We start from the raw sequence: 25,940 nt of genomic DNA on the forward strand, positions 1-25,940 counted from the left end.
TGTGTTGATTAAAGCATGCTATACAGGTTTTCTTTAAACTATGTATACAAATGTATATTTTTATCTACTAATATGTTGGGTAGAACATGGGTAGACAGTTGGTGTGTAATAAACAGATGAGAGGCCTCGTTGTTGTTTGATTGAGTCATCTAGCGGAGTTTAGATGACGACCACTGGCTATTCTAGACAGTCTTGTGGAAACATTAGCAGGTTCGCCACCTGTAGGTGTTAATGAACTTGGGTGTTCATTCGCTGTACTCCATCCCCCTCATGGTTGCCTTATTTGACTTATATTGCTGAGGTACCCCCGAAGCATGTGTTGTCGCCCCGATGAAATATTCTTAGACTAGGTCCCTTATGTTAGTTGTTTTAGGGACATTAAAGTGAGAATAACGGGAATGGGTAATTGGGTTATTGTTGGTTGGTGAAAATTAAATATGATTATTTATTGTGGGTTGAAAACCCTATATGCTCACCAGGCTCCCAAGCCTGACCCACTCAGTTTTAAATTGTATTACAGGTAGTGGCGGAAGGGCATGAGATGGATGAACCATCAAGTTGTTTTGTTTACAAGTCTGCATATGTTTATATTTGTTATATGACTTGTAATGTATTCGTTTATGCTTATTGGTCTGAATCGGAACATGACACCCCGAGTTTTGATTATAATGAAAATACATTTCTTTTATGAAATGCTTCGGTAAACAATGTTTTATCATGTTTTGTTTTTGGGAACAAATTCCGCAACTCTTTCAAATCAAAAGGATTTACTCTGAAAATATTTAAAAGCATAAATGAAAATCGGTCTTTTCTGGCCGAGATTTTGGGGATGTCACAGTCTCGCACCCTTCTATTTATAGGGGCGAGGCTTCTGATCCAACGGCTAGAAAGAGGACATGCGTCGTAGATCCGAAGGCTCGCAGGGAGGGCTCGCACGTGGGCTGTGCATGGCTCGCACCTGCGAGGGGTTCGCTGTCGCCTCCTGATTGGACCGCGATCTAGTCTTAGGCTTCGGACGTGGATCCTCCTGCGAGGCTCGGACACGAGGAATAGAACACGCGTCGGACTTCTAGTGGACCGGACTTCGGATGCGAGGGCAGGCGACACGTCTCGCCAGGTGGCTTCGGTGACTCAACAGATTTCGGATACGTGGCACATGCGAGGCGAGGGTGACGTGGCACTTCCGGGTGAAGCTTATCTTTGCAAAATTTCTCGAATTTTGTGCCAAAATCTTCTAAAATTCATAACTTTCACATACGAGCTCCGTTTTTGACGTTCTTTATATGCACACGTAGCTAAAATTACGCTCTACAACTTCCGTTTAGACTTCGTTGGCTAAATTTGATTTTAATTTTTGTATTATTATTTTAAACAGACCGGGACAAAAAATTCGTTAAAAATTCATAACTTCTTCATCCGACGTCCGTTTTCGTCAGACTTTTTACTGTTGTGCTACTAATAACGAGACCTTCGATGCTCGTTTAGGTTGTGTCGGATAAAAATCGCTCGATCTAAAATTCGAGTTTTTAGCTGTCTGCTAAGCTGAAACTTCGAAAAATCATAACTTCCTCATACGAAGTCGGATTTGGGCGTTCTTTTTATCGAGCGTCTCGCAGTTAGAATTTTTGCTTCCATGAGAAAGTCAAAGATTTTTGTTTCTCTAGGAGTGAAGATGAGTCATGTCTGTATGTCATGACTAGTGGGAGTATAGTCACTTTTCTAGTATTGTATGTTGATGACATACTTCTTATGGGAAATGACATTCCAACTTTGCAAAAAGTAAAGTCTTGGCTTGGAAAGTGTTTTTCTATGAAGGACCACAACCTATATTCTTGGGATAATAATCTTAAGGGATAGAAAGAAAAGACTAATAGGTCTTAGTCAAAGTACATACTTAGATAAGGCACTAAAATGTTATTGTATGGAAAATTCCAAGAAATGAGAGCTACCTATTCAGAGTAATGCCAAGTTGAGTAAGACTCAAATCCGTAGTACAGATGAAGATATAGAGAAAATGATTTGGGTCCCATATTCTCCGGCTTTAGGATTGATCGTGTGGCTATGACATGTACTCGCCCTAATGTATCTTTTGCCTTAAGCATGGCCAGTCGTTTTCAGAGAAATCATTGTAGAGCTCATTGGACAATAGTGAATAACATTCTCAAGTATTTGTGTATCGCTTAGAAATGAAGATGTTCCTAGTTTCCCTTTGTGAATTGATAAATTTGCAATTTGACCCTTGTGAGTAGTATGTGGGGCATACAACAGGGTACAATTAGCATACTAGTTGAGAAGCTAGTACATGGGGCGTAACTTATGTGTACGCTTAGCGTACTAATGGTAGATGATCGCAGGTCCGAAGCCTCGTACACTGTGCATACGGGGAGTATGTATGGTGTACGAGGGGGAGATAAGAAACCCTAATTTTTCAATTTGTACCCTACATAAGACATATGTTAGCCTCTTTTGATCATTTCCTAGCCAACCTCCATATCCTAAAAACCCTAATTCGTTCCATACCCCATGTTTGGTGATCTTGAGCTCTTGTGATGTTTTTGTGGAGGGTTTTGTGTATCTAGAAGAAGAAGAAAAAAAAATCTTGAAGACTTGTTCTTTGGAGAAGGGCTTTGAGACCCAACTTTATCATCCTCTTTTGGTGGCTTGTGAGGTATAGAGTTCAAACCTTTCTATTTCATTTCTTAGATCTTCTCCTTGGCATGTTTTTGGTCATTTTGGTCCTTTTGGTTGGTGATTGGGAATTAAGGACGTTTTTGGAGCTTAGCCTTATAGATATGGACATGTTAAGAGTTCCTTGTGCAAAAATGGTAAAACTTTATGGTGGCTTTGTTCTCATGCAAAAATTAAGTCATTTATTAAGCTCCTTTGAGCTATAGAGCCCCATTAAGCCATGCATGCACATAAAGTTCGCAACTTTATGTGATTAACCACCTTGGGGAAGTTAGATATGAGTTTGGATCAAATTCTTAATGGATTAAGAGCTAAATTAGAAAAGTTGGCCATGATTGGTGAGTACGTTGGGCTTATAAGCCATTCATGCAGTACAATGAGCGTACAGGCTGAGTATGCCCCGCATACTCAACACGCTTAGGTTTTATTGTTTTGGGATAGGATGGGCTTGGTTGTCTTGGGCCATGTTGGGCTATCTGGATTTTATGGTTAGGCTACCGAGGCTTTATTGAACTCTCTTGGGTGGGCCCATGAAAGGGATTGGGCCCAATTTGGAAATTTGGGCCATATTTGGGCCTTGAGTGCTTGTATTAGATTTTGGGCTTTTGGGTCATCTAGATTGGGCCTTGGTCTTGGGCCAGTTTAAGGAAGAGTAAAAAGATCTTTTATCCTGATTTGGACTCTTAGTGTGAGTCAGGATCTAGTTATTGATGGGTTGTTATTTTGGTATTTGATAGCGCGTGGATTTTGGCGGATCTACTGTCAGATTTTTATCCGTGGGTTTCAGCTATTTGAGGTGAGTCTCCTCACTATACTATTAGGTCGAAGGCACAAATGCCGACATATTAGTTTATGTGTTATAAGAAGACCAGTGGTAGCCGTTGGCATTTATATGAAAGTCCAGGATGTGGCTCCTAGAAAATCTGTATGCAAGACCAGAGTTTGGACTCTGGCAGTTAAGTCGATAAGTTGTTGTAGATGGTATGCTAGTTGTCTTTGTGAAGCTTGCATGGAAGACTAGGAGGTGGCTCCTAGAACTTGTCTGTAAGACGCAGGGTTTTGGTCCCTGGCCTAGCAAGGAAAGACCATGATACGACTCGTGGCATAATGGCAAGACTATGGTTGGCACATAGCACCTCCTATTGCATGTTTGATAAGTATGGCTCGTATTTTATGTATGGTATGTGGTATTTAAGGAACTCACTAAGCTTTGTGCTTACAGTTGTTGTTTTTGGTTTCATGTACTTCCGGTTCGAAAGGGAAGGGCCCGACTTGATTGCAGCGCATACACCAATATTTTCCGCAACCTTGAGATTTTAGGATTGTACTCTGATAACTGCTTTTATTATAAAATACCTTTAAGTGTTTTAGTAAATGATAGATGGGTGTTTTGGTTGTTTTACAAATGAAATTTTTATCTTCATATTTTGGGGTGTTACAATTTGTGAAGGACAAAGGATCTGATTCTAGTCCTTGGTGGCAGTGATACATTGAGAGTAAGTGGGTATAGTGATGCCAACTTTCAGACAGATAGAGAAAATCGTCATTCTTAATATGGTTGAATGTTTCTGTTTAATGGAGGAGCAGTTACTTTGAAAAGTTCCAAGCAAGAAACGGTGTCTGATTCTACTTATGAATCAGATTACATAGCAGCGAGCGAAGCATCAAGGAAGCGACTTGGCTAAAGAACTTCATCGGCGATATTATAGTAGTCTTGACCATTTAGGAGCCAATGTAACTTTTTTGCAATAATGAAGGAGCAATTGCTTTAACCACAGAACCAAGAGATCATGGTAAATCAAGACATATCGACAGAAAGTACCATTATATTAGACATAGAGGTGAAGAATTTCATCTCATAGTAAAGAGAGTGTTTTCATAAGACAATCTTGCAGATCCTCTCATAACGGCTCTAAGTAGGGTTAAACATAGTGAACATGCTAGGAACATTGGTTTGAGATATGATATTAGTTTTAGTAGTTAGATGATTAGTTTGAAAATTACAAAAAAGTATATGTAATTGATTTTGGTGATTGAATAATAGTGATTATTTATGAGTTTGTTTACTGCCTTTGTCAATTATTTATTCTTGTGTTTCATGTTTTACTTCCCGAATAATTTGATTATTTGAAACTCCACAGTCGCTCATACTTTAAGAAGTAAGTAGTGAATGAAGATTGTCATGAATTGGATTGTAGATTGTCTAAGGAGTTTATACATAGCAATTGTGCTTTACAACATTCATGAGTACTAGAAAATGGAGATATGAGTATTGGATAAACCCACGCTCAGAGAACTACTTCATGGATTATATCAAGAGTAATTCTGAGATGATAATATCTTATACTCTAAAATGGGGATATATGAGTTGTAATTTACAAGTTGGTTGTACATTGGTATTTTGAAAGCGCATCAGTAACTTGATGTTATAAAATATAGTGTCATGTATAATTTGGTAAGTAAAGGATAAAAGCAAATGAGTCAAAGTTTATTCGTTCCTTTTTCCCTAACAGTAAAAGGAATATCTTTGGGCCCCTTGGTGATTTGGTGTTGACTTATAGTATTGGGCCCAACCATGACTAAATTGATGTGTTCAATTAGAAGTCTTATGGCGTCATCATAAATTAGGAAATTAGGAAACACAATTTTGGACAATGATATTGATTCTAATCCATATCTTGTGTCCATACGATATCTTGTAGAATGAAGAAATATTTGATCACTTATCTTTGGACTAATGTCTGATCAGATTAGAGACTGGAGTTGCTTTTGGAAGCACCCTTTGCTGATAATTTAGAAGTTATACTGAAAATTGTAGTTATAGACTTATCAAAGTGGTAGACAGTTGGATTAGGTGTCTAATCCAATAACTAAATTGGTATATAATTGAATTATTAACAAAGTCCTTTTGAGTTTCCCTGAAACCTGATAATTGAATAGGACGGCTTTTATAGAGAGAGAGAGAGAGAGAGAGAGAGACTGATTTATTGATTTATTATATGATTAATCAATAGCAATAAATGAATTTATTAATATGTTATGAGAATAATATATTAATTGGAAATAGTATTATTTAATTAAGAATTAATAAGAAATTAATTGGAATTAGTTTTGGGATTAATTGGATTAATTAAAAGTGCAAGGACCTAAGCTTAATTGTTCAATAGTTAAAAAGTGATTGATTCCAGAATAGTCCTAGGATGGCTGAAATTAGAGGCTTCCTTAGGGTTCTAGAATATCCCTTGGAGATAACTAGGAAACCAGATAATTACTTGATTTAAGATAATATTATTTTAATCAAGTAAGGGTTCTGCAGGGTTTCTCTAGTAGCTATATATATGGCCTTTCACCCTACAATTTTCGTCCATTCACTCTATTGCTAAGAGCCAACCAGATTTCCGTTCTCCTCTTCTCTCTTCAAGTTTCCTGGTTGATAGGGTTTGGGTGTGAATCATTAGAGGAACGAGGTTTTTGATGCTAGCTTCCAAGAGTTTTTCAAGAAGGTTTGTTTGATTGTTTACTACAATAATCAAAAAGGTATGTAATCTTCTATGAATTTTGAAATTAGGTAGGGTTATAGGGTTCTTGTTGTTCAATAGAATGTTACTTTAATAGTGTTATGACTAGATCAAATAGGTTGCATGTAATCTTAAGTGTATAAGGATTTATCTGCGTTATTGCATGTAATACCCATCACTAAGAACTCTCAAAGTAAGATACTTTTCTTACTTAACAGAAGTGTATGACCATAAGGAGACCATATCAAGCTCTGGAGCTCCTCAAACTCCAAGAGCATCAAAAAATGGGACCAAAAACCAACCATCAAGGTTAAGAACATGAATCTCAAGATACCAAGGTCAAGGTGCAAGCTTTTTACCTCCAAATATCCAAAAACTTGAAGGAGATGATGGATCTAGTCTCACTATATGCTTCCTTGTACCAAGAAGGAGTTCCTTTTTTCACAATCTTCGCCAAGACAAGAGGAAATACTTCAAAATCAAGCCACCAAGATCAAAATCATGGACGATAGGTTGGGGTTTCAAAATGGAGAGATGGAGGCTGAAGGAAGTAATCTAATCCATGAGTTTAGGTGTTTATATATAATGGAAAACCTAAAAATCATGGGTTTGGGCTGCAGTGATTGCCACGTCGTGGCCCTTTTCTTACCACGTCGTGGGAACGATAATAAACATGCATTTCATAAAACTCATTCCATGTCATGAGTATCCATGTGACACGTCGTGACTTAGGCTTTTCCTTTAAAAATCTTTGCTTTGGTCCCAAACTGTCTTTAGCTGCTATATCTGGAAAATAGGTGTTACAACTCTCCCCCCACTTATTTTAGATTTCATCCTTTAAATTTTTCCTTACCGATTACTCTTAAAGCACTCTGCGAACCCTTGTGGGTTTTCGAAGCCGTACTTCTTCAACACTACACAATACTGCTCCAAATGTCAGAAACTGCAATTACAATGCAAGGATTTCAAAAACTAGGCACAAATACCATAACCGCACAGAAATTGCTAAAAGTTTGAAATCACATCTGCCATAACACTGGAAAATAAACTCAAAAAAATCATTCCCCTCAGACCCAAAGCCGACTCAATTCTTAGCGGGAAACATGTGACCCGATGTAGATCAATTCGCACACAACAAGAGCAATCCACATCAAGAAGAAATAACTTCCTTACCAAAATATGAAGTCTCTGAAACCATGTCTGACCTCTAGACCGGCACAACACCCAAAATTCAACCATGATGACCAAGGCTTACAAATCTAAACCAAAGATAATACAAAAGTTCGAACATTGCATCTCACCAACCTTGAGAGAAGCCAACCTTTTCCCTAATATCGAAGACTCCGATGTTGTGACCAATAACCGGACGAACAAACCTATCCTACAAGACAAACTTGCTCCTTCTAATGAATGGGCTAAGGAATGAACTCCACAAGTAACTGCTGAAATCGGCGCCGACACTCACATATGCACAACAAACTCCAAAAAAGCCCAATGAGAAAAGGCTAACCTAGCCTATACATTAATACGGTCCTAACAAACCTCAAGTATAAATAAAGGAATGACTAAATAGACCATGACAGGTCTGATTCAACCCATGTGAATGTTATGATCCAACTATAGTCTGACAATCACTCATGCTGCTGCAGCCCAGTTGCAGTCTATCCTGCCATGATCCAACCATGGTCTTCTATATGTGAGTGTTGTGATCCAACCAGAGTCTTACAATCACTTTTCTTGCTACAGCCTAGCTATAGTCTTTCTTGACATGATCCAACCATGGTCTTTCATATGTGAATGTTATGATCCAACCATAGCCTTACAATCACTTCCAAATCTACAACCCAGCTACAGTCTTTCCTGTCATGATCCAACCATGGTCTTTCATAAAACCTACAAGACATCAAGCAACATTGACACGAGATGGAACCACTAGTCTACTCGACCACGTCAGATGTTTAGATCGTGCTTCGAACCCTAAATCCTTCATTAGACAAGAACATGCATAGAGGACCTCACACAACCCTCGACCTGAACCTAGGCACCAACTAAAAATTACGTTGCTGCTGATGCTTCAAACATTAGAAAAAATAACCTGGAATCCTCACTATCTTTTTCCCTGATCATATCGGACCACTGAACGCCATTCTTTGTGTAAGCTTCAACTCGGACAACAACTGAAACCATCTATCCTCCTATCCTGTAATATGAAGTTCCAAAATGACCTAGACTCAGAAATATTTCCATTTGACGAAGCACTTCTCCCCCACTTGGAATTGGATAGACTTTGACAACTTCATAACCACTCTAAATTCCAAGCCAATCCAATAGCTCCACCACATGGTTCTTAAAAACCACACCTATCAATACCAAGCATACAAGGATCTGAATTCTTCAACAAAACTCAAGAGCTCCACCTATGACTACAACCCATGATGACAAAATCCAACAAGTTGCAACACACATTTACAACCTCACCACAATAACTATCCATACATACATAAATCTTCAAAATAGGACCAAAGTTGATTAAGACAATATCATTAAGTAGATCATTCTAGATTGCAACTAAAAGATCAAAAAGAAACTAAAAAAAGAGATACTGATGAAACCAATGAATGTTGCATCAAACCAAATTGGGGAAAATCGCTTGGTCAAACCTCGGGTTTTGGAACTCTAGCCGTCCCATGCTGTCCATCTGGTAGTTGCCAAGCCAAAGGTGTGCATCCAAAACCACACCATCGGTTCTCAGAGGAAAATTAGCCTTAACATGGCCTAATTGACAACAAAAGAAACATACCCTTGGGGACGCCCTCTAACTACAGTCCCGGTTGTAATGACCCTACTGACCATAACCGAAACATCCAGAAGCAGGTGCGTGGAAAATACCCAAGTGAGTCCAACCACATCTACTGTAAATCCCACGAGTCTCTTGATCTCCTGACCGAATGTCCGACAACTGAACCTTCTTGGTTATTGTTTCAAATGCTTGAAGCTAATCATGCCTCCGCTTCTATTGATGGGTCTCCAACTCCAGATATCTCTCCCTGACTGTCTCCACCAGACTAATGTGAGTCTTATGACTCGAGATACTCACATGCTCCCGGATATTCGTCATGAACATGTCATGGTAGCGAGTCATCCTCATCTCCTCTGAAGTCACATGTTGATGACAAAACATCACTCTCTCTTTAAACTTGGTGGTGATCTCATCCACTGACTCTATAGCCTGATCAAGAGCTAGATATCCCCGAGTTAACTGCTGAACTTCAACTGTCGGCGCAAACTTTCTCTTGAATCTAGTGACAAAATCCTCCTATGTCATGGAATCGACCGCTACGGTTTTGAGTATTGGAAAACCTCGCATCACCAATCCCTAGCTTTGTCACATAGAATACATGTCACAAATCTGACCTTGGCCTCCACCGGATAAAGGTTGGCGCGAAAGGCACTCTCCGCATCAGCAACCCACCGCATACTGATGACCGGCTTCATACTCCTAAAGAAATGTAGGGCACCACAAGCATCAAACTACCTGAAGGAAAACTACCGAACCATCAGATGGCCGACCTCCAAATCAGGCCGTAGAACCTGATGTGTGCATAATTAACTACATATTTAATGCATATTTATGATACTATTAGCCACATTTATACTTAATATGGAGCAAAAGATACTTATTATGTTTAAAATATGTTTTGTAGCGTCGAATACTTTCTCGAGACAACAAGGGATCATACGAGGAGTTGGAAGCAAGAAACTGGAGCAAAAACAAAAGAAGAAAAGAATATGACTGAAGACCACATCGTGGTGATATGACCATGACGTGGAAAATGGAATATTCGTGATCATCTTGCTTACTTGGACGGCACAGGATTTACTCGAAAACCATGCCATGGTGGCAGTCAACCGCGACATGGTGTTCAAATTTCCACAATTATAAAATCCCAGACATTAGGTCGAAATCAGAGGCATGATTTTGGTTTTCTGAGGTTTATTACGACTAAGAACCCTTAGAAACCCAAAAGAAGATCGAAACTCAATTGAAGCTCAAGGATTGAAGGAGATTTAGAAGAATTCAACATTAATCTAGTGGTTTGCTTATTATACTTATGTCTAGCTTAATTTACCTAGATCTATTGTGTTTTCCTACTACAATGAGAGGCTAAATACCTTTTTACTTCTATTTGGTGAAGATGAACTTGATCCATATATGTTGATTTCAATTATTGGATGATTATATTTGATATTGCTTGTATTTGATATATATATAAACCCTAATATGTTTAGTTCTAGCTTATGTTGCTTATAAATCAGATTTTGTGTGTTAATTGATCATATTAATTACATGAATATATCTTCTAATTGTTTCTAATCATTAAATAGTTAGTGCTAGGATTAATCACATCTTAGTTTAAGTAATTAAAAGCTCATAAGTTTAACTGTGTTAGAGAGCATAATTAATCTTAATTAGTGATTGTTTGCTTAACTTGATCATAGGAGAGTAACTAATATTATTCATAGTACAAATGTGCTATTATCAATTTAGTGTTTAACTTGTGCATGATCATTACTTTTTCGTTCATAAATTGGTAGGTCTAGATATTTTATCATAATAGCTAGTAAATTGGTAATCAATATAATCTATCTGTTATAAGTTGTGACAACCCGAAATTTCCATCCAAATCAAACCATTTCAATCCAATAGAAGTAGAGCAGTTGCAGTGAAAATTTAGACTTATGGAATAAGTTTGGCAGTTTTAGGGTTTTACACCTAAAGGAGTTATTAGGAGAGTGGTTGCGCTAGGATTTTGTGCAACACTGTAATTCCATTACTCTAGGTCATTAGAATCCATTCCGAGAATAAAAATATTTTCTGCCAAAAATCTCAGGACTATAAATAGAATTCTGAACCAAATTGGTTCATTATTTGATTTCCAATTAGAGAAAAGTCAATTTCTCTCTCACGGATCTTCGGGTTTTCATCCCAGATTGTGAGTCTACTTTCATAGATGTGTTTTAATACTTGTTATATGCTTAATAACATTATTTACATGTCCAAAGTACAAGATCCGGGAGTTTACCGCCCAAGAACGTTCTTGGGGAGTAAACTCCAAAATCAAGCCTAAAGGCCACCTAGTCCCATTTCCGTGTTAGACATCTAACTAAGGACTTAGTGTATGATCATTAGAGGCTAGAAACAAATCAAAACCAAGTAGTTTGAGGAGTTTACAACCAAGGAACCACCTCTTGGGCCGTAAACTCCAAGTAAAGGGCACAAATGAATGCCTAGTGTTCCTTTAGCCTTAGAGCAAGAACCTAGAAGCCTTAAACTCATATCTTAGACCAACAAAACAATTAGAAACCCACTTTGGAAGGGATTTTACGACCAAGATGCTCCTTAGGCCGTAAACTCCAAGATTTAGGGCCAAAACCCCTTCAAACTCTTCCTAAGGCTTAGTCTTCATTTTTAGCTAGTACCTTAATGTGTTTAGGACCTAGAAAAATCATGAAAAGCTCAAGTGTTGAAGAGTTTACGGCCAAGAGTATTTCTTGGGCCGTAAACTCCTTTAAAGGGGTCAAAGGACACCCTAGACACTTCCTTAGGCCAAGAGACTTTTAGGGCAAGTACCTAGATGAGTTTTAGACTAGTTAAAATTCTTAGAACCTCATGTGTGAGGGAGTTTACGGCCCAAAGAGTTCTATGGCCGTAAACTCCATCAAATGGTTCCATTTAGTGCCTTAAACCTTCCTTAAGCCATGTGTTGAAGCCTAGACTTGTTCCTAGAATTGTTAGAGACTTGAAAGGACAATAAGAACCCTCCCAAGGGAGTTTACGGCCGTAAACTCCAAGGGAAAAGGGTCTTTGGGCCGTAAACTCCCCAAAGGAGTCAATGTGGTGCCCAAACACTTGTATAGCCTTGAAACAATTCCCCTCTAAGGTTGTAGTACTTCTAAACTCCATTTCATGACTTGTTTGAGAGTTTACGGCCAGGAGCTTACTCCCCTGGGCCGTAAACTCTAATGAATATGGTCTTTTGACCTTAAACTTCCATTAGGGGCATTGCACTCCTTTGTTGCAACCCATTAGCCTCCTAGCACTTGACCAAAAGTGTTGTCCTCGTGCTTAAATGTTATACTTGTATAGTTAGTGATTAAATCTCTAATTATTTATATACATATGTCTTCATATGTAATTAGGATCATTGTGTGTGTCTAAGTCCTCACTTGACACCAAGCACTTGTCCGATCCTTCCGTACGATAACAACCCGTTCAATTCCAGTCACATACTGCAGGTGAGTTCATACCCCTTAACTAATGTTTTAAACTATTTTAAATGTTTTATGGGGGGGGGGATACAAGTAGAATCATGCTACTTTTTATGTCAATCACATGTGATTAGTAAGTAGGATTATATTACTTATTACATCAATCACATGTGATTAATATACAGCATTCAAAAGATTTGGCTACTCATTAGCCATTTTACCAAACAGTTTCCTTCAAATGATTTTTATAAACATTTTATATGTTTTCAAACTACTTATTACACTGTACTTCTTACTCTGTTTATCATACTTCAAACTTATTTACAACTGTGTTTCAAACAAATGTTTCTTTATACTCAAAACTGTTTTATTATACTTATGCCTTCAAATTGTTTTATAGATTGACATCAAGTCGATCTTCTCTTAAAATAATATTTCTGTTTCAAATGTTTTACAAAACTTATTCATGCTTTTATATTATAAATTGCATGCCTCTATATGTATAGTTATATAAGAAATGTTTAAAAGACTTAGGAAGACTATCCACCCTATTTCCTTTTCGCGCCTTGAGATGTGGTCTGGTGGGACATTGGGTATTCGTCCGAAAGTCGTTTAAAGATTTGTTATATATCATGTGTACATATATAGTCATAAAAGGTCTTTCCAATTCATCCTATGCCCTTGGGTAGCAAGGGTATACATCCACGTCCATACGTACTACTTAGATTACTTGTAAGCTACCATATGGGTAGTTCAGGAAGATACTAGAACCATTACTAGAACGCGATATCATACAATGAGTCAACTCATTCATGAGTCAATACTTTCTAGAACATTACTGTACATTACATATACATCTATACTAGGACGAGAACATATACAATTATACTTGAACGCTTACATTACTATACTTGCTAGATAGAGAGAACACACATTACAGCTAGCACACTTAGAACATTACAGCTCATTAGATTGCTATACTTGGTAGAACAGTCCATTACATTATAGCTAGAACAGTACATTACATTTACATATACGAGAATACGTCGATTACTGTGATTTAAATCGGAGCATGACTTAAAACCTCATGACTTGAGTTGCGGCCAGAGTCTCTTGAAGGGGGAGCGTTGAGTTTGCGTATAGATTCTATAATGGATTGATTATCCTACGCCTTGCTACTAGCTACAGCTGGACCTGCAGGTCTGCGGGTGCCAAACGTCATACATTGTTTTCGACCATCCTTATGTCGATAAAATCAGTCCATAGTATGAGTTTGTGTATAGATCTATGCTGGATTGACAATCCTACACCTTGCTGCTAGCTACAGCCGGACATGCAGGTCTACGGGTGCCAAACGTCATTCCGTTATTACGACCATTCGTATGTCGTTGTTACAGTCGATAGTATGGCGCAATTTATCACATAGTGCCTTTGCCCAAAATCCGGCCTGAGGTAGTTAGTACGGTAGTAATCCTTTTAGAGCTACGTTTAGTACTACGTTAATTTTTCCAGTACATATTTTAGTGATAACCTCACTTAAACAAAATTGTACAAACTATATTTTTGGATAATGATAGTTATACTTTGGAAAAATACTTACTCTTACAAGAGACACACACACAGAGAACAGTTAAGTCTTGGTAGAAGACTCCTTTTGTTACTAATAGGAATCATAGGGATTTCTAGGGATTTTCAAACATGTACAGTTGAGCTACAAACATTTTCATACTTATACTAGCTTTCTTTCAAAGCAATGTCAAGTCTTAGAAATTATAAGTTTTCACAAATTAAGACACATTAATACTTATGATCTCACTAGCTTTATAGCTGATACTCGCTTTCAAAATTACTTGTATCCTCAGGTCATCATAGACAGGTACCGATGCAAGGAGAAAGGAAGATGGAGCTTATTCAAGACTTATTTTTCATTTTGATTTATGCTTCAGTGTATATCAAGATTTGACAGAATATAATTGTATAATAATTATTTTATTAATGCAATGGATGATGTTGTTGCTTGTTTACTACTTTACATTGTTGTTGATATTATACATGACGTCCTCCGCCCCAGAACGTTTCCGCCGTTCTTGCTTTTGGGGTGTGACACATTGGTATCAGAGCATTGTTTATAGTGAATTAAGTATATCAACCCATAAAAGATATACTAACTATAAATACATAAGGGATTAAAAATACTCTGACCAAGAGTTTATACTTTAAATAGTAAAATATTTAAGTAAGTATACGTGCTGCATTCATACTAAAATCAATGTCATTAGGACAGTACAAAAGAATTATGATTGTTGGGCAACACAAGTGGGCTTAGAGACATATGGTCAAAACTGGGAAGATATAGCCTGATCACCTATATTATCCGAGGGTTGACTAGCATGTGCCTAAGTTTAAGTGTGTGGTTGCAACAATGCTAAAATCTTACCAACCCTACCACAATGAGAACAATAGAACATAACATTAAAAATTTAAAATACTATAGGAGTATTTGGTGTTACTATAAGTACTTTATACTTGAGAATTAAAATGGGATCTTCATTACTAAGTTAATAGTTGCTAAGTGGATACACTGAGGCTACATGTAATTAGGATGTTATAGACTCAGAATCTGTGATAATTTTGCCTTACCCCTATTCTGTGTGAATAAGGAGTTAAGGTCACTTATTCAAAGGTCTATCCTGTTTAGATTACACATAGCTGGTATGCACTTCACAAATAGAGATGTAAGTAATGAAGGTTGTCTAAATAATTATCTAGATAGTTCGTCTAATAATTATCTTCTTACCCTAAATTCTCGCATAGAAATCATAACTGGACTCCATCCCCTTGACAACCAGTATCTTCCGAATGAAGTCATAGCTGGTTGGTTTGGAGAAGAACCAGAGAATGATCATCCTATCCCCTTGAATGATCACCATGACGAAGACCTTTCGTATGATGCTAACCCCGAACCAGAGGTTGAGAACCTACCCCAAACAGCTCCTTTCCAATTCCTAACCCTCTTCCGGCTTTTCATGGCCCGACCCTGAGTGAGTGGAATGCTTGGAAACAGGGAGCCAAGGACAATATCAGTTTATGCTATTTGATGGCGACCGAAGCTTCTATGACGTGAGCAATGAGTGCTTAACAAATATAGTCTTGCCAATCTTGGTCTGCAGAGTGGCCTGAATTGAGATTCAAGACAGTACAGCCCTACGTCAGATTTTAGAAATAGTCGCCTATGCTAGAATGCATACCCTCCACACCATTCATCTAGAGGATGCTCACAAGAGATCAGAGAGAAACCATGAAATCCTGTTGCAAACACTAGCTGAATCACAAACCGAAGTCTTAGAACTCCGAGTACGCTAGAAGGTGTTTGAAAGACACCTACTTGACATGGAACGTCAATTGGCTGAACTAATAGTTCACCAGAGGGATGACCGTCGCCAGTAGTAGACGCTTTACTTTATTTCCCTTATAAAAAGGAATCGTTTTCTGTCTATGCCCGATGTGGCATTTTCTATGAAATTATCTTGTTCCGTAAGTACTTTAGTTAGGTCTTTATACTGTCAGGAACTATCTTCCGTGGATATGATGTAAGACCTTTACAAGGTCATTTTCCCGAATCTTTACATCGTGAATATCAAAGATATTGACAGCCGACTAACTTCTGTGTCATTCTTCATCCAAGTACTTTTATCTTACTTTCATTGGAGTCTATCTGAATCATACTTTAGTCAAGTCATTGGACTATGGTGATTTATTCCAAGAGACACTTCCAAGTCTCTTTCAGTGGTTGGATCTTGTTATTCACCAACCCACGATACCTCAGCTCGAACGACAAACGTCTTGAGACCATTCTACGAACATACTACCCTACAGTACCAGGACTGCATCATAGGGATGTAGGTCAAACCTTAGCGAACACACTTTCATTCTTTACCAGGACTGCATCATAGGGATGTAGGTCAAACGTTAGCGAACATACATTCATTCCTTACCGGGACTGCATCATAGGGATGTAGGTCAAACTTTCGAGATCATACACTTACTCTTTTCATGAACAATCTAAGTACATCAGGGTCAACCAGAATCGCTCACAAATCTTTACTCTTTCATGTTACAGAATCATGTCGTCATCCGGAAACAACCAGCCAAGCAACGATACCTCTACTTTCCCCATGGATGCCGCTACCTTTCAAACGGTATTTACAGCTGCCGTAGTGGCTGCAGTAACCGCGGTCATTGAGCACCGTAGCACTATCAACACGGTCGATACTGCTGATGGAAGAAGGACAAGAAGGGCGAATCTGCTTTCCACAAGAAGAAGGACAAGAAGGGCGAATCGGGATATACTTTCAAAACCGACAAATTCAAACTTTTTAAGAAGACTCCAAGTAAGAAGGAAGTAGGATACGAGCCATAATCCCCTACTGAAGGAAGTTTAAACGATTTATAGTTAAATATCGGAGAAGAAAAGTTGGCGGACATAACAAGAATGACGATGGGCGACTACAAGAAGAGGATACGTGAAGAACATGGGTTAGGTCTAGTTCCAACCGAGATACTAGCCGAGAGAAGTTTCAAGCTCAAAGGGCACATTTTATCCATGCTCAAGGATATACCTTTCGCCGGGAAAGAGTATGAAGATGTTTTCAAACATATTGATGAGGTTAAAGATATTGCAAACTACTTTCTTGTTCCTAATGTGCCTAGAGAATCTGTGTTACTAAGGATGTTTCCGGTGACTTTTACTGGTGAAGCCAATGTTTGGTTGAAGTCTCTTGCACCCGGATCCATTACCATATGGGCGAGTCTTTGTGATGCTTTTACTGAGCAATTTAGTCCACCTTCATATATTTCAAAGCTTAAGAAGAAGATAACCTACTTTCAATAAGAGGTTGGTGAGTTATTGTACTAAGCTTGGGAGAGATACAAGGGATTGCTTAGAAGTTTGCCCTCAACATGATATTAATGTTCAACAAGAAATTTCCATCTTTTATGATGGAGTTAATGTAACGACTAGAAAACTTCTAGAATCACAAGGGCCAATGACGAAGAATGAGCCGATAATTATAAAAGAATTGATTGAAGAATTTGCAAAGCACTCACAAGAGTACCACAACCCACAAGACGATGTTACAAGAGGAAAATGAGATGGAGGGAATGAGAATTTTGCTGCAATCATTGCTAATCCAGATTTTATGGATATGCGAATGACAAAATTAGATCAATCCATTCATGCCATTACAGTTGGGTGTGATAACTTTAGTGGTCCACATTTGACCAAGGATTGTGATTTGGATGAAATTGGGAAAAAGTAAGCACAAGTCTTCTACTCAAGTGGTGACAATTATGATGAATATTGGAGGAATCCCAAGAGGAGTGGTTTCCATATGAAGAGTATAAGAAGCAAAAGGATGAGAAGTATATACAAACCGGTACAGGCTTCTATAAAAAAGCAACCACCACCCGAAAAGAAGATGGATTTCGAGTCGACACTTAATAGATTTATGGAAGTATCTGAAAAGAGACATGATACTACTGATACCAATGTGAGAAATCATCCAGCTTCCATCAATAACATAGAGACTCAACTTGCGAAATTAACCACACTTGTGAATGAGAGGTTACCACCTAAAAACCAAGACCCAAAGTCACAACCTCATGTCATGGAGATCTACACCGAAGAAGAGGTTCATTTTGATCCAATAATGACCCATGAAGTAGTTACAATTCAACCCAAGTTGTGTTTTGAAGAAGAGAAACCCGAAGCCAAAAGATCAAAAAGTGAATCATTTTTTGTTGATTCACCACGACGTGGTGCCATGAACATGTCGTGGTCTTGAGAAGATGAAAATATTACGTATTTTCATTTGTATCAGCCTCCTTTTCTATTTCCATCTCAAGAAATCAAACATTCTCTGGAGCCCGGACAATGGAAATTTATGGAACAAGTGCTCTCACTCTCGATTAACGCTTCATTCCTCAAATCAGTGGCGAAACTTCCCAAGTTTTCAAAAGATGTTATGATCAATAGAAAGGAGTTGGAAAAAACTTCAGTAATAGTTCTTAATGAGTTATGTTCATCCGCGATTATCAAAGGATTACCAATCAAGATGGGAGATCCAGGCCAACTCACACTGCCTTGTAAATTTGGTAATTTAACTTCTAATAATGCTTTAGCCGATTCGGGGGCGAGCATTAATCTAATGACATACTCTTTCTACCAAAAGCTCGAACTACCAAAACTACAAGACACAAGGATGACCACTCGAATGGCAGATCACTCGACCACATACCCACAAGGAATCATTGAAGACTTACTAGTGAAAGTGGGAAAGTTTGTTTTTCCGGTTGACTTTGTGGTTCTTGACGTGAAGGAGGATGAATAACTTCTAATTATTTTAGGAAGACCATTGTTGAGTAAAGCAAAGAGCATTAGTTGACATCCCCAACGACGTGTTTGAGTTTCAGTACACTTTATTTAAAGAACGGTTCTTTGATTTATTACGATCTGACACATTTGCATTCAAATGAAGAAGGTCCAGAAGTACTGTTTCCATCCTTAATACGAGAAGTCCAAGCTTTCCACACATTTTCAAACTTCAATCTCACCACTACTACCCAAAGGGAGTATGTTCCAATTCTTCCTTTTTAATTTTCTTTCATTGTTTAAGTATGCAATGGGGACATTGCATCATTTAAGTGTGGATTAGGGGGTTGAATCTAGGAAAACAAGCATTCTAATAAAAATTGAAAAATGACTAGGATTTAAAAAAAATATTAGAAAATTTTGAAATAATAATCTAAAATTTAACCTAGTTAAAAAAAGTTGTAATGTTGAGATCTTGGTTGCTAGTGTTATCTTGGACGATCCAATGCGAGCTTCAATGTTTATTTGAGCCAATACATGTTATAGTGTATTTATGGCTTCCATGTCCCGGTGAAATCATGGAACAAAAACACGAACTTGCTTAGTTCGAGGGTGCAATATGTTTAGCATCATGTACCAGAAATGTATCTAGAAGAGCTTATGTAGTCACTGCACCTTAGACTAATACCTCTAACCATTAAGGGTTAAATTACCATTTTAATCAAGATTGAAGCATGATGCGACTATCATTTTCGTAAGTGGTTGGTGGGTGATCAGGTAGAAGAGACACATTTTAGGGTATGTATAATCCAACATAATACAGACTAAGTAAGTCATTTAGAGGTTCCATATGTAAGCAAAAGGAGTTACGTTGGACTCCTCTAGACCGTAATTTATTTACACAACATTTTCATTGTAGATTACAGAAGCAACCCCTCAAGCTTAGTTCATTTATACTCTTGTTTAACATTTAATATTTTAAGGGTTTTTCAAGTTTCTGAAATCATCGATTTAACCCTAGATATCTCTAGTGGACTTTTCTGTTAAAACTATTTTAAAAATATAATTGGCATACTCAACCATGAACACTACAAGAACATACTTTTGTGCCGATAGAATCTATTCTGACGACATGTGTCGTCGGGAAAAACAAAGCTATACCGACGACATGTCGTCGGTATAGGCTTCTAATAACTTTGACCAACTACCTTTGACATATCGTTGGTATTGGGTTTAACCCTAATAGAATTTAGTCTATCGAGTTCATTTGCAACACTTATGTGTTTTGTTTCTCTCCCAATTTCCCAATAAAAAATCATGCTTCCGGTCACTGCCCTTCTGTAACACCGTGATTTCCAAAAACAAAATTTTCATTTAAATAATCAATTTAATGTTAAAACACTTGTTTAAAATCTTATTCTTATTCGAATTACAAACATAGTTCCATTTCCATTTGAATAGGCAACCAGGATCCTCCAAAATACAACTCTTTCCTCGGTGTGTACAATCGAACCGTTGCCATCCCGCGTTACTGTAAGAACCTGAAACCATGTAACATAAACAACGTAAGCACGAAGCTTAGTGAGTTCCCCAATATACCTTACGCACATACGCCTTCCGGCCCGGACCTTTCGGTCCACATAACATATCGCCTTCCGGCCCGGACCTCTCGGTCCACTTAACATATCGCCTTCCGGCCCGGACCTCTCGGTCCACTTAACATATCGCCTTCCGGCCCGGACCTCTCGGTCCACTTAACATATCGCCTTCCGGCCCGGACCTCTCGGTCCACATAACATATCAACATAACACATGTAACATAACGCACATAACACATAAGCCATACATCATACCGTTCTTTCTGTCACATAAAGTCTCGCCTCCCGGCCCGCATAAGCATACATCGCATATAAGCATTCATCACATATAAAGCATCTACCTCTCTAGTCATAGCATAAATATAACACATACGACCTTCCGGCCTCACAGTCAAACCCTTCCGGGTAAAGTATAGTGAGAAGACTCACCTTGCGGACACTGGAAGATAGCAACTCCGGAAATCTCTTGCACTTGATCCTCCGAGCTACAAGCTCCCTGTAACAACATATATCCCTTAATAATACTTCTATCTCCCACGTTATCTGACCCTAAGAAATCACACCAGTCAACTCTGGTCAACAGTCCATTGTCAGCTCGACTGGACTCGGCGAGTTCCCTGGCGACTCGGCGAGCCTGGTCGTCCTTCAATCCTCTAAGATTCCCCTTCTACTCGTCGAGTATCCTCTTTGACTCGACGAGTCACTCCTGGAAGAATCGCTGGGCCACCCCGACTCCACTCGCCGAGTCTGAAGAACAACTCGGCGAGTCCCAGTGAATCTTCAAGCTACTCGCCGAGTCTGATCATCCGACTCGGCGAGTCCACGCCATGCAGTCGATCAAACTGCTTCCTGCGATACTTATTTTCCCGAATATGCAAACATGGGACCTTCTGGACCTCTAAGGGTCCTAATACAAGGTTATAAACATTGGGTAACGACACAACAATCCATCTAATCTCCAAATGGGTTTCATAAACCCTAAATTCGTGTACACATCAAAATAACAGGAATGATCCGAAACATTACCTGAAAACATACTCTCTGTGTCCCCAACCTCAGAACTCGACCCCCTTGATCTTCCTTTGGCCAAAATCCTTCCTCTTCTTGCACCACAATTCCTTCAAAGTCAATAATGGCCTTCTAGTTTGCTCCAGATGCCACAGTCGTTTAGGGTTCTCCACAATCGGCCAAAAGACGTGAAATGACGACACAACAACCCTTATATACGACCCAATACGAAACGGCTAGGGTTTCTGCTGAACAGCGTCGACTCGCCGAGTCCATACCTGGACTCGTCGAGTCCAGTCGCGAACCCGCGACCAAATCTGCGACCCTACTCGGCGAGTCTGGCTCCAACTCGCCGAGTCTCCCCTTTAAAACACCCCAAAATGCAATTTAACAATACTTGAGATTTTGGGCTGTTACACCTTCAATGACGACGAGCTAGTATGCTTCTTAACCATTCATTTCTTCTTTTCTAGTGATTTCTCAAGTTGTTTACTCTGATTTTTTTTGGTGGGGGGGGGGGGGGGGGGGGGTTCCGGTTGGTCTTCACAGTACTTCACCGTTGTCGGCCTCTACATCTTATGGTGTACATCGTCGGCCCTTCACCACCACTCATATCACCAATGATTTTAAGTTAAATTTCCAGTTTCATTTTGTTCTGTTTTAGGATGTTTTTGGAATGTTGTTGTGATGTGTTATGTAGTTGATTTCTGTTTATGATCATTGTGATGTATCAAATTAAAGACATGAAACTGAAATTGGGTATAATTTGTTCGATTCCGTGTTTAGATGTATTCTATATTTGTATAAAATTAGAATTGATGTATAAATTTAAGGTGCTAAGATTTATTAGTTTATATCATTTAAATGTATTTCATAATTGTATGAAATTGGAATTGAATGTATTGTATACACATATGATTGAGTTAGATGTTTAGGTTTATTAGTTTAAGTGCATATAAGATGAAGTGATAAAGTTGTTAATTGATAAGTTAAATTGTATGTATATACATGATATTGATTGGTTTGTATTATAAACTGCTTAATAAGTAAATGCTTAATATGTTTTGAAAGTGCTTGATTTTGTTAATGACTTAATTATTATCATTATGACTTTAGCTTAATTAGGTAACATGATTGTTTAAAGTACCATGTTATTATTGAAAAAAAAGTTAATTTGTTATATTAGAAAAAAAAACAAAATTTTAAAGTACAATGTTGTAATTGAAAAAAAAACAAAAATAAGATGTTATAAATACTATAATTAACAAAAGTATGAAAATAGAATGTTTTAATAAACAAACTAATAAAAGTATCTTGCTATTAAAGAAAACCTAATCACGAAGGTTATTAATAGCAAAATATTTTTATTAGTTTGTTTATTAAAGCATTCTATTTTCATTTGTTTTTTTATATTTATATTATAAAACTAACTAATAAAAGTACGATGCTATAATTAACAAACAAAAGTGTCATGCCATAATTATCAATCAAACAAAAGTATGATGCTATAATTAAGAAAAGTATAAAAACATGTTGAATCATTGATTTTTAGTTTAACTCTCTTATTTATAATAATTGATTATTGAGGATATATTTCTTCATATATCCCAAATACAATCTAACTTCCAATAACTATATATACAAAATATTTTTTAATAATGAAAATGATGGGTTTTGATACAAAATATAAGTGTGTATTTCATAAAAATCGGTCAACGGAAGAATTAAAAAATAACAAGTTTACTTTGAAGTTTATAACAAAACCAAACCATCTAGGATCCATTTATAGATGTTAGAATGATATTAAAACAACCAAAGAGTGTTTTAGAAAGACAACCTTTGAAGCCTTTGAGCCTACTTGGTTTTGGGATGTTGATGAAGATAGAAAAATCAAAGAGTATGATTTTCTCTACTAGTATTCACCATCAAGATCAAGACACTTGGAATGATAGTTCCTTCTTGTATTCTTGAGTGTATTAAGCCTTTAAGTACTTAAGTCAAATAAGCAATAAATGAGACAACTCAAGGGAGCTTCTAATTCACCAAAATCGCTTTTAAAGAGAGAAAGGTGTAGGAAGATAAGAATTTTCGTCCATAGTGGAGAAAGACAAGAAAAACTAGTAAAAAACTCATACAAAAGCCTTCCTGTTATACTCTCATGAAAACATACATTTATATCATAATAACCTAAAGTATTGGTAGCCTTTTAGAATCATGGTGGACATAAGAAGAAAGTTGACAAGCAACTTCTCTTCTTATAATAATAATTTAGCCCGAGCCTTCAAAGAAGACAAAAATTGCCTAACTAGTAATGTAGAAGGATTGTTTAACTTTTATAAACTCAAAGTTTATAAAATATAAACTGTTTTTAGGTAAAAAAACAAAAGGATCCAACTAGTCCAAAACTTTGTACATGACTTATTAAATCATATCGTATGATATAATAATTAGTTATACCCACTTTTAATTATTATTTTCACATAACAATAATTATTCTCAAATTAAGTACAAGAATTGATATTATTTCTTAATAATCATATTAATAATGAATATACAAAATGTGCCAACTTATTATTAGCAATATCACTTAAGAATGATTATTGGACATATAGTTCAATCATATCCCACTTGCACAAGATTCATTACAAACTGACATAGACAATAGTTGGTGTGTAGCAATAGGCTACTGCCCCTAACAACATATGAAGGGTTCCATCTTATCAACAACTAATTCCATGAGATATGGGTCGCAATCAATCTCATATGGTGTTCAACTTTTTTGTAATGTCTTAGATGTCTAACTCTCAACGAATCAGAGGAACAAATCCCATCTTGACTACATACGTCGATCATGTAGTTCGTGTCATACCCAATGATGGCTCTTATGTTGAATTTTACAGAACAATGTTAAACCATGTCAAAGCACAAATTCCAACACTTCAAGTCCCAAATATGTATCTCAGGTCTAAGAATACAAAGATACAACCTGGATCAAAACCTTACTCATGATGATGATCCATAAAGTGATTTTGATGTCAGTCAGGCCCATTACTTATTCTCTTAATCAGGTACCTACGAATTTGGTAGTAACTCTTGCTATTCTCATCTCTATGAGAATCATCCAATCCACTCATATTAGTCTTACCTCATCGATTCTCCCACAACTATGAACAACTATGGACATTTAGAATAACCTAGTTATTCAAAGATTTAAACATGCTAATATAGAACACAATAATTATTTAATGAAATACTATATCAAATATATCAACTCACTACAATATATGTTGCTTGTGCTGTTCCAATATCCAAATACAAAATTTTAATCAAATATGTCACACCCCGGACCGAGGCGGCGGAACACACTCGGTTGTGCGACTAGGTTCATGGATCACAGGTAAACTGAATATATATAGCACACGTACAATAATAAATAAAATAACATTCGTATTCCATCTTAATGTTTGAATACAAGGTTCTTACTGATAATAATAGTACACGAATTGCCTTAACAGATAAGTAGATAATACAACAACTAGTAAACTAGGTCGTCTGTAATCCAATCCGTCTTGAATGCATGTTTAATGATTTCATGAGAATACATGTAGTTTTGAGGGTCAAAACAAGGTTGATGAGAGTTACATGTTTTTTGATAATAACAATAATACTTTTAAAAAGTCTAAAAAGTACTTCCTGTGTAAGTATAAAAATTGTTAAAACTGTGTTTGTAAAGAATTTTTAAAAGCCAAAATGTATCTTTGTATAAGTAAATCCATACTTAAAACTGTGTTTGTAAAGAATCCTTGAATATACTTGAAAACTAAATTATACTGTTGCATAAGTAATTCCATACTTAAAATAGTTTTGAAAGCAACCAAGACCATGGTTTGTAGTGTGTGTCTGTGTGTGTGTGAGAGAGAGAGATTCTAGTTAATGTTCATAGTTAGTCCTATAAGAAAACTATGTGACTGAATGTAGCCCCCCCAACACTTCATTGGATGTTGTAGTTACAATAGTAGACACTTATCACCCACTTTAATTAATCGGTCGAGGTTGTAGCTAGCAACCGCATGTGGGGATGTCACCCCTGTATAGATCTATACATATGTATCTCGCTCCGAAGATTAACGGTTATAGTAGTATGGGTATGCTAAGTGTTAAGACCCAACTAATGAATATAGTCTCACTAAAAAACCCTTAACAATGTAACGTGAATAGCTCTCAACCGTAACTTATAAGTAAATAAGTTACACGGAAAAATGAATTGGATAGAGTTTGTAAAAGACGAGTATATGTGGTACGTATGTATAGTGTAAGGCACTCGCTTTCATAAAGACGTACGTCTCAAAGTACGTACATGTATAAACTTTATGTATTTAAGCATACAAATATACATGCATAGAAATAGTTTGAATCCTTGAAACACTACGATAGTTTTGTGACGTGCTTTTTATGACATACAATGTCACCGAAATCATATATTTTTGT

At 37.2% G+C, this 25,940-nt stretch overlaps 1 protein-coding gene and 1 non-coding gene across 2 annotated transcripts; one reads left to right on the plus strand and one right to left on the minus strand.

The window, feature by feature from the left end:
* Positions 1 to 17,334: 17,334 nt before the first annotated feature.
* Positions 17,335 to 17,442, minus strand: LOC111907650 (small nucleolar RNA R71). Its single transcript, XR_002855630.1, has one exon. It is a non-coding gene; the product is annotated as a small nucleolar RNA R71 (small nucleolar RNA).
* Positions 17,443 to 18,418: 976 nt separating this feature from the next.
* LOC111907277 (uncharacterized) lies at positions 18,419 to 18,865 on the plus strand. Its single transcript, XM_023903056.1, has one exon. It carries the CDS (start codon positions 18,419 to 18,421, stop codon positions 18,863 to 18,865), a length of 447 nt encoding a protein of 148 aa, XP_023758824.1.
* Positions 18,866 to 25,940: the final 7,075 nt, after the last annotated feature.

This window comes from Lactuca sativa, chromosome 7, assembly GCF_002870075.4.
Source record: "Lactuca sativa cultivar Salinas chromosome 7, Lsat_Salinas_v11, whole genome shotgun sequence".
NCBI classification, from domain to species: domain Eukaryota; kingdom Viridiplantae; phylum Streptophyta; class Magnoliopsida; order Asterales; family Asteraceae; genus Lactuca; species Lactuca sativa.

What these genes read in the sequence shown, in the direction of transcription:
- LOC111907277 (XM_023903056.1), top strand. Translation starts at nt 18,419, where the DNA reads ATGGAACAAGTGCTCTCACTCTCGATTAACGCTTCATTCCTCAAATCA.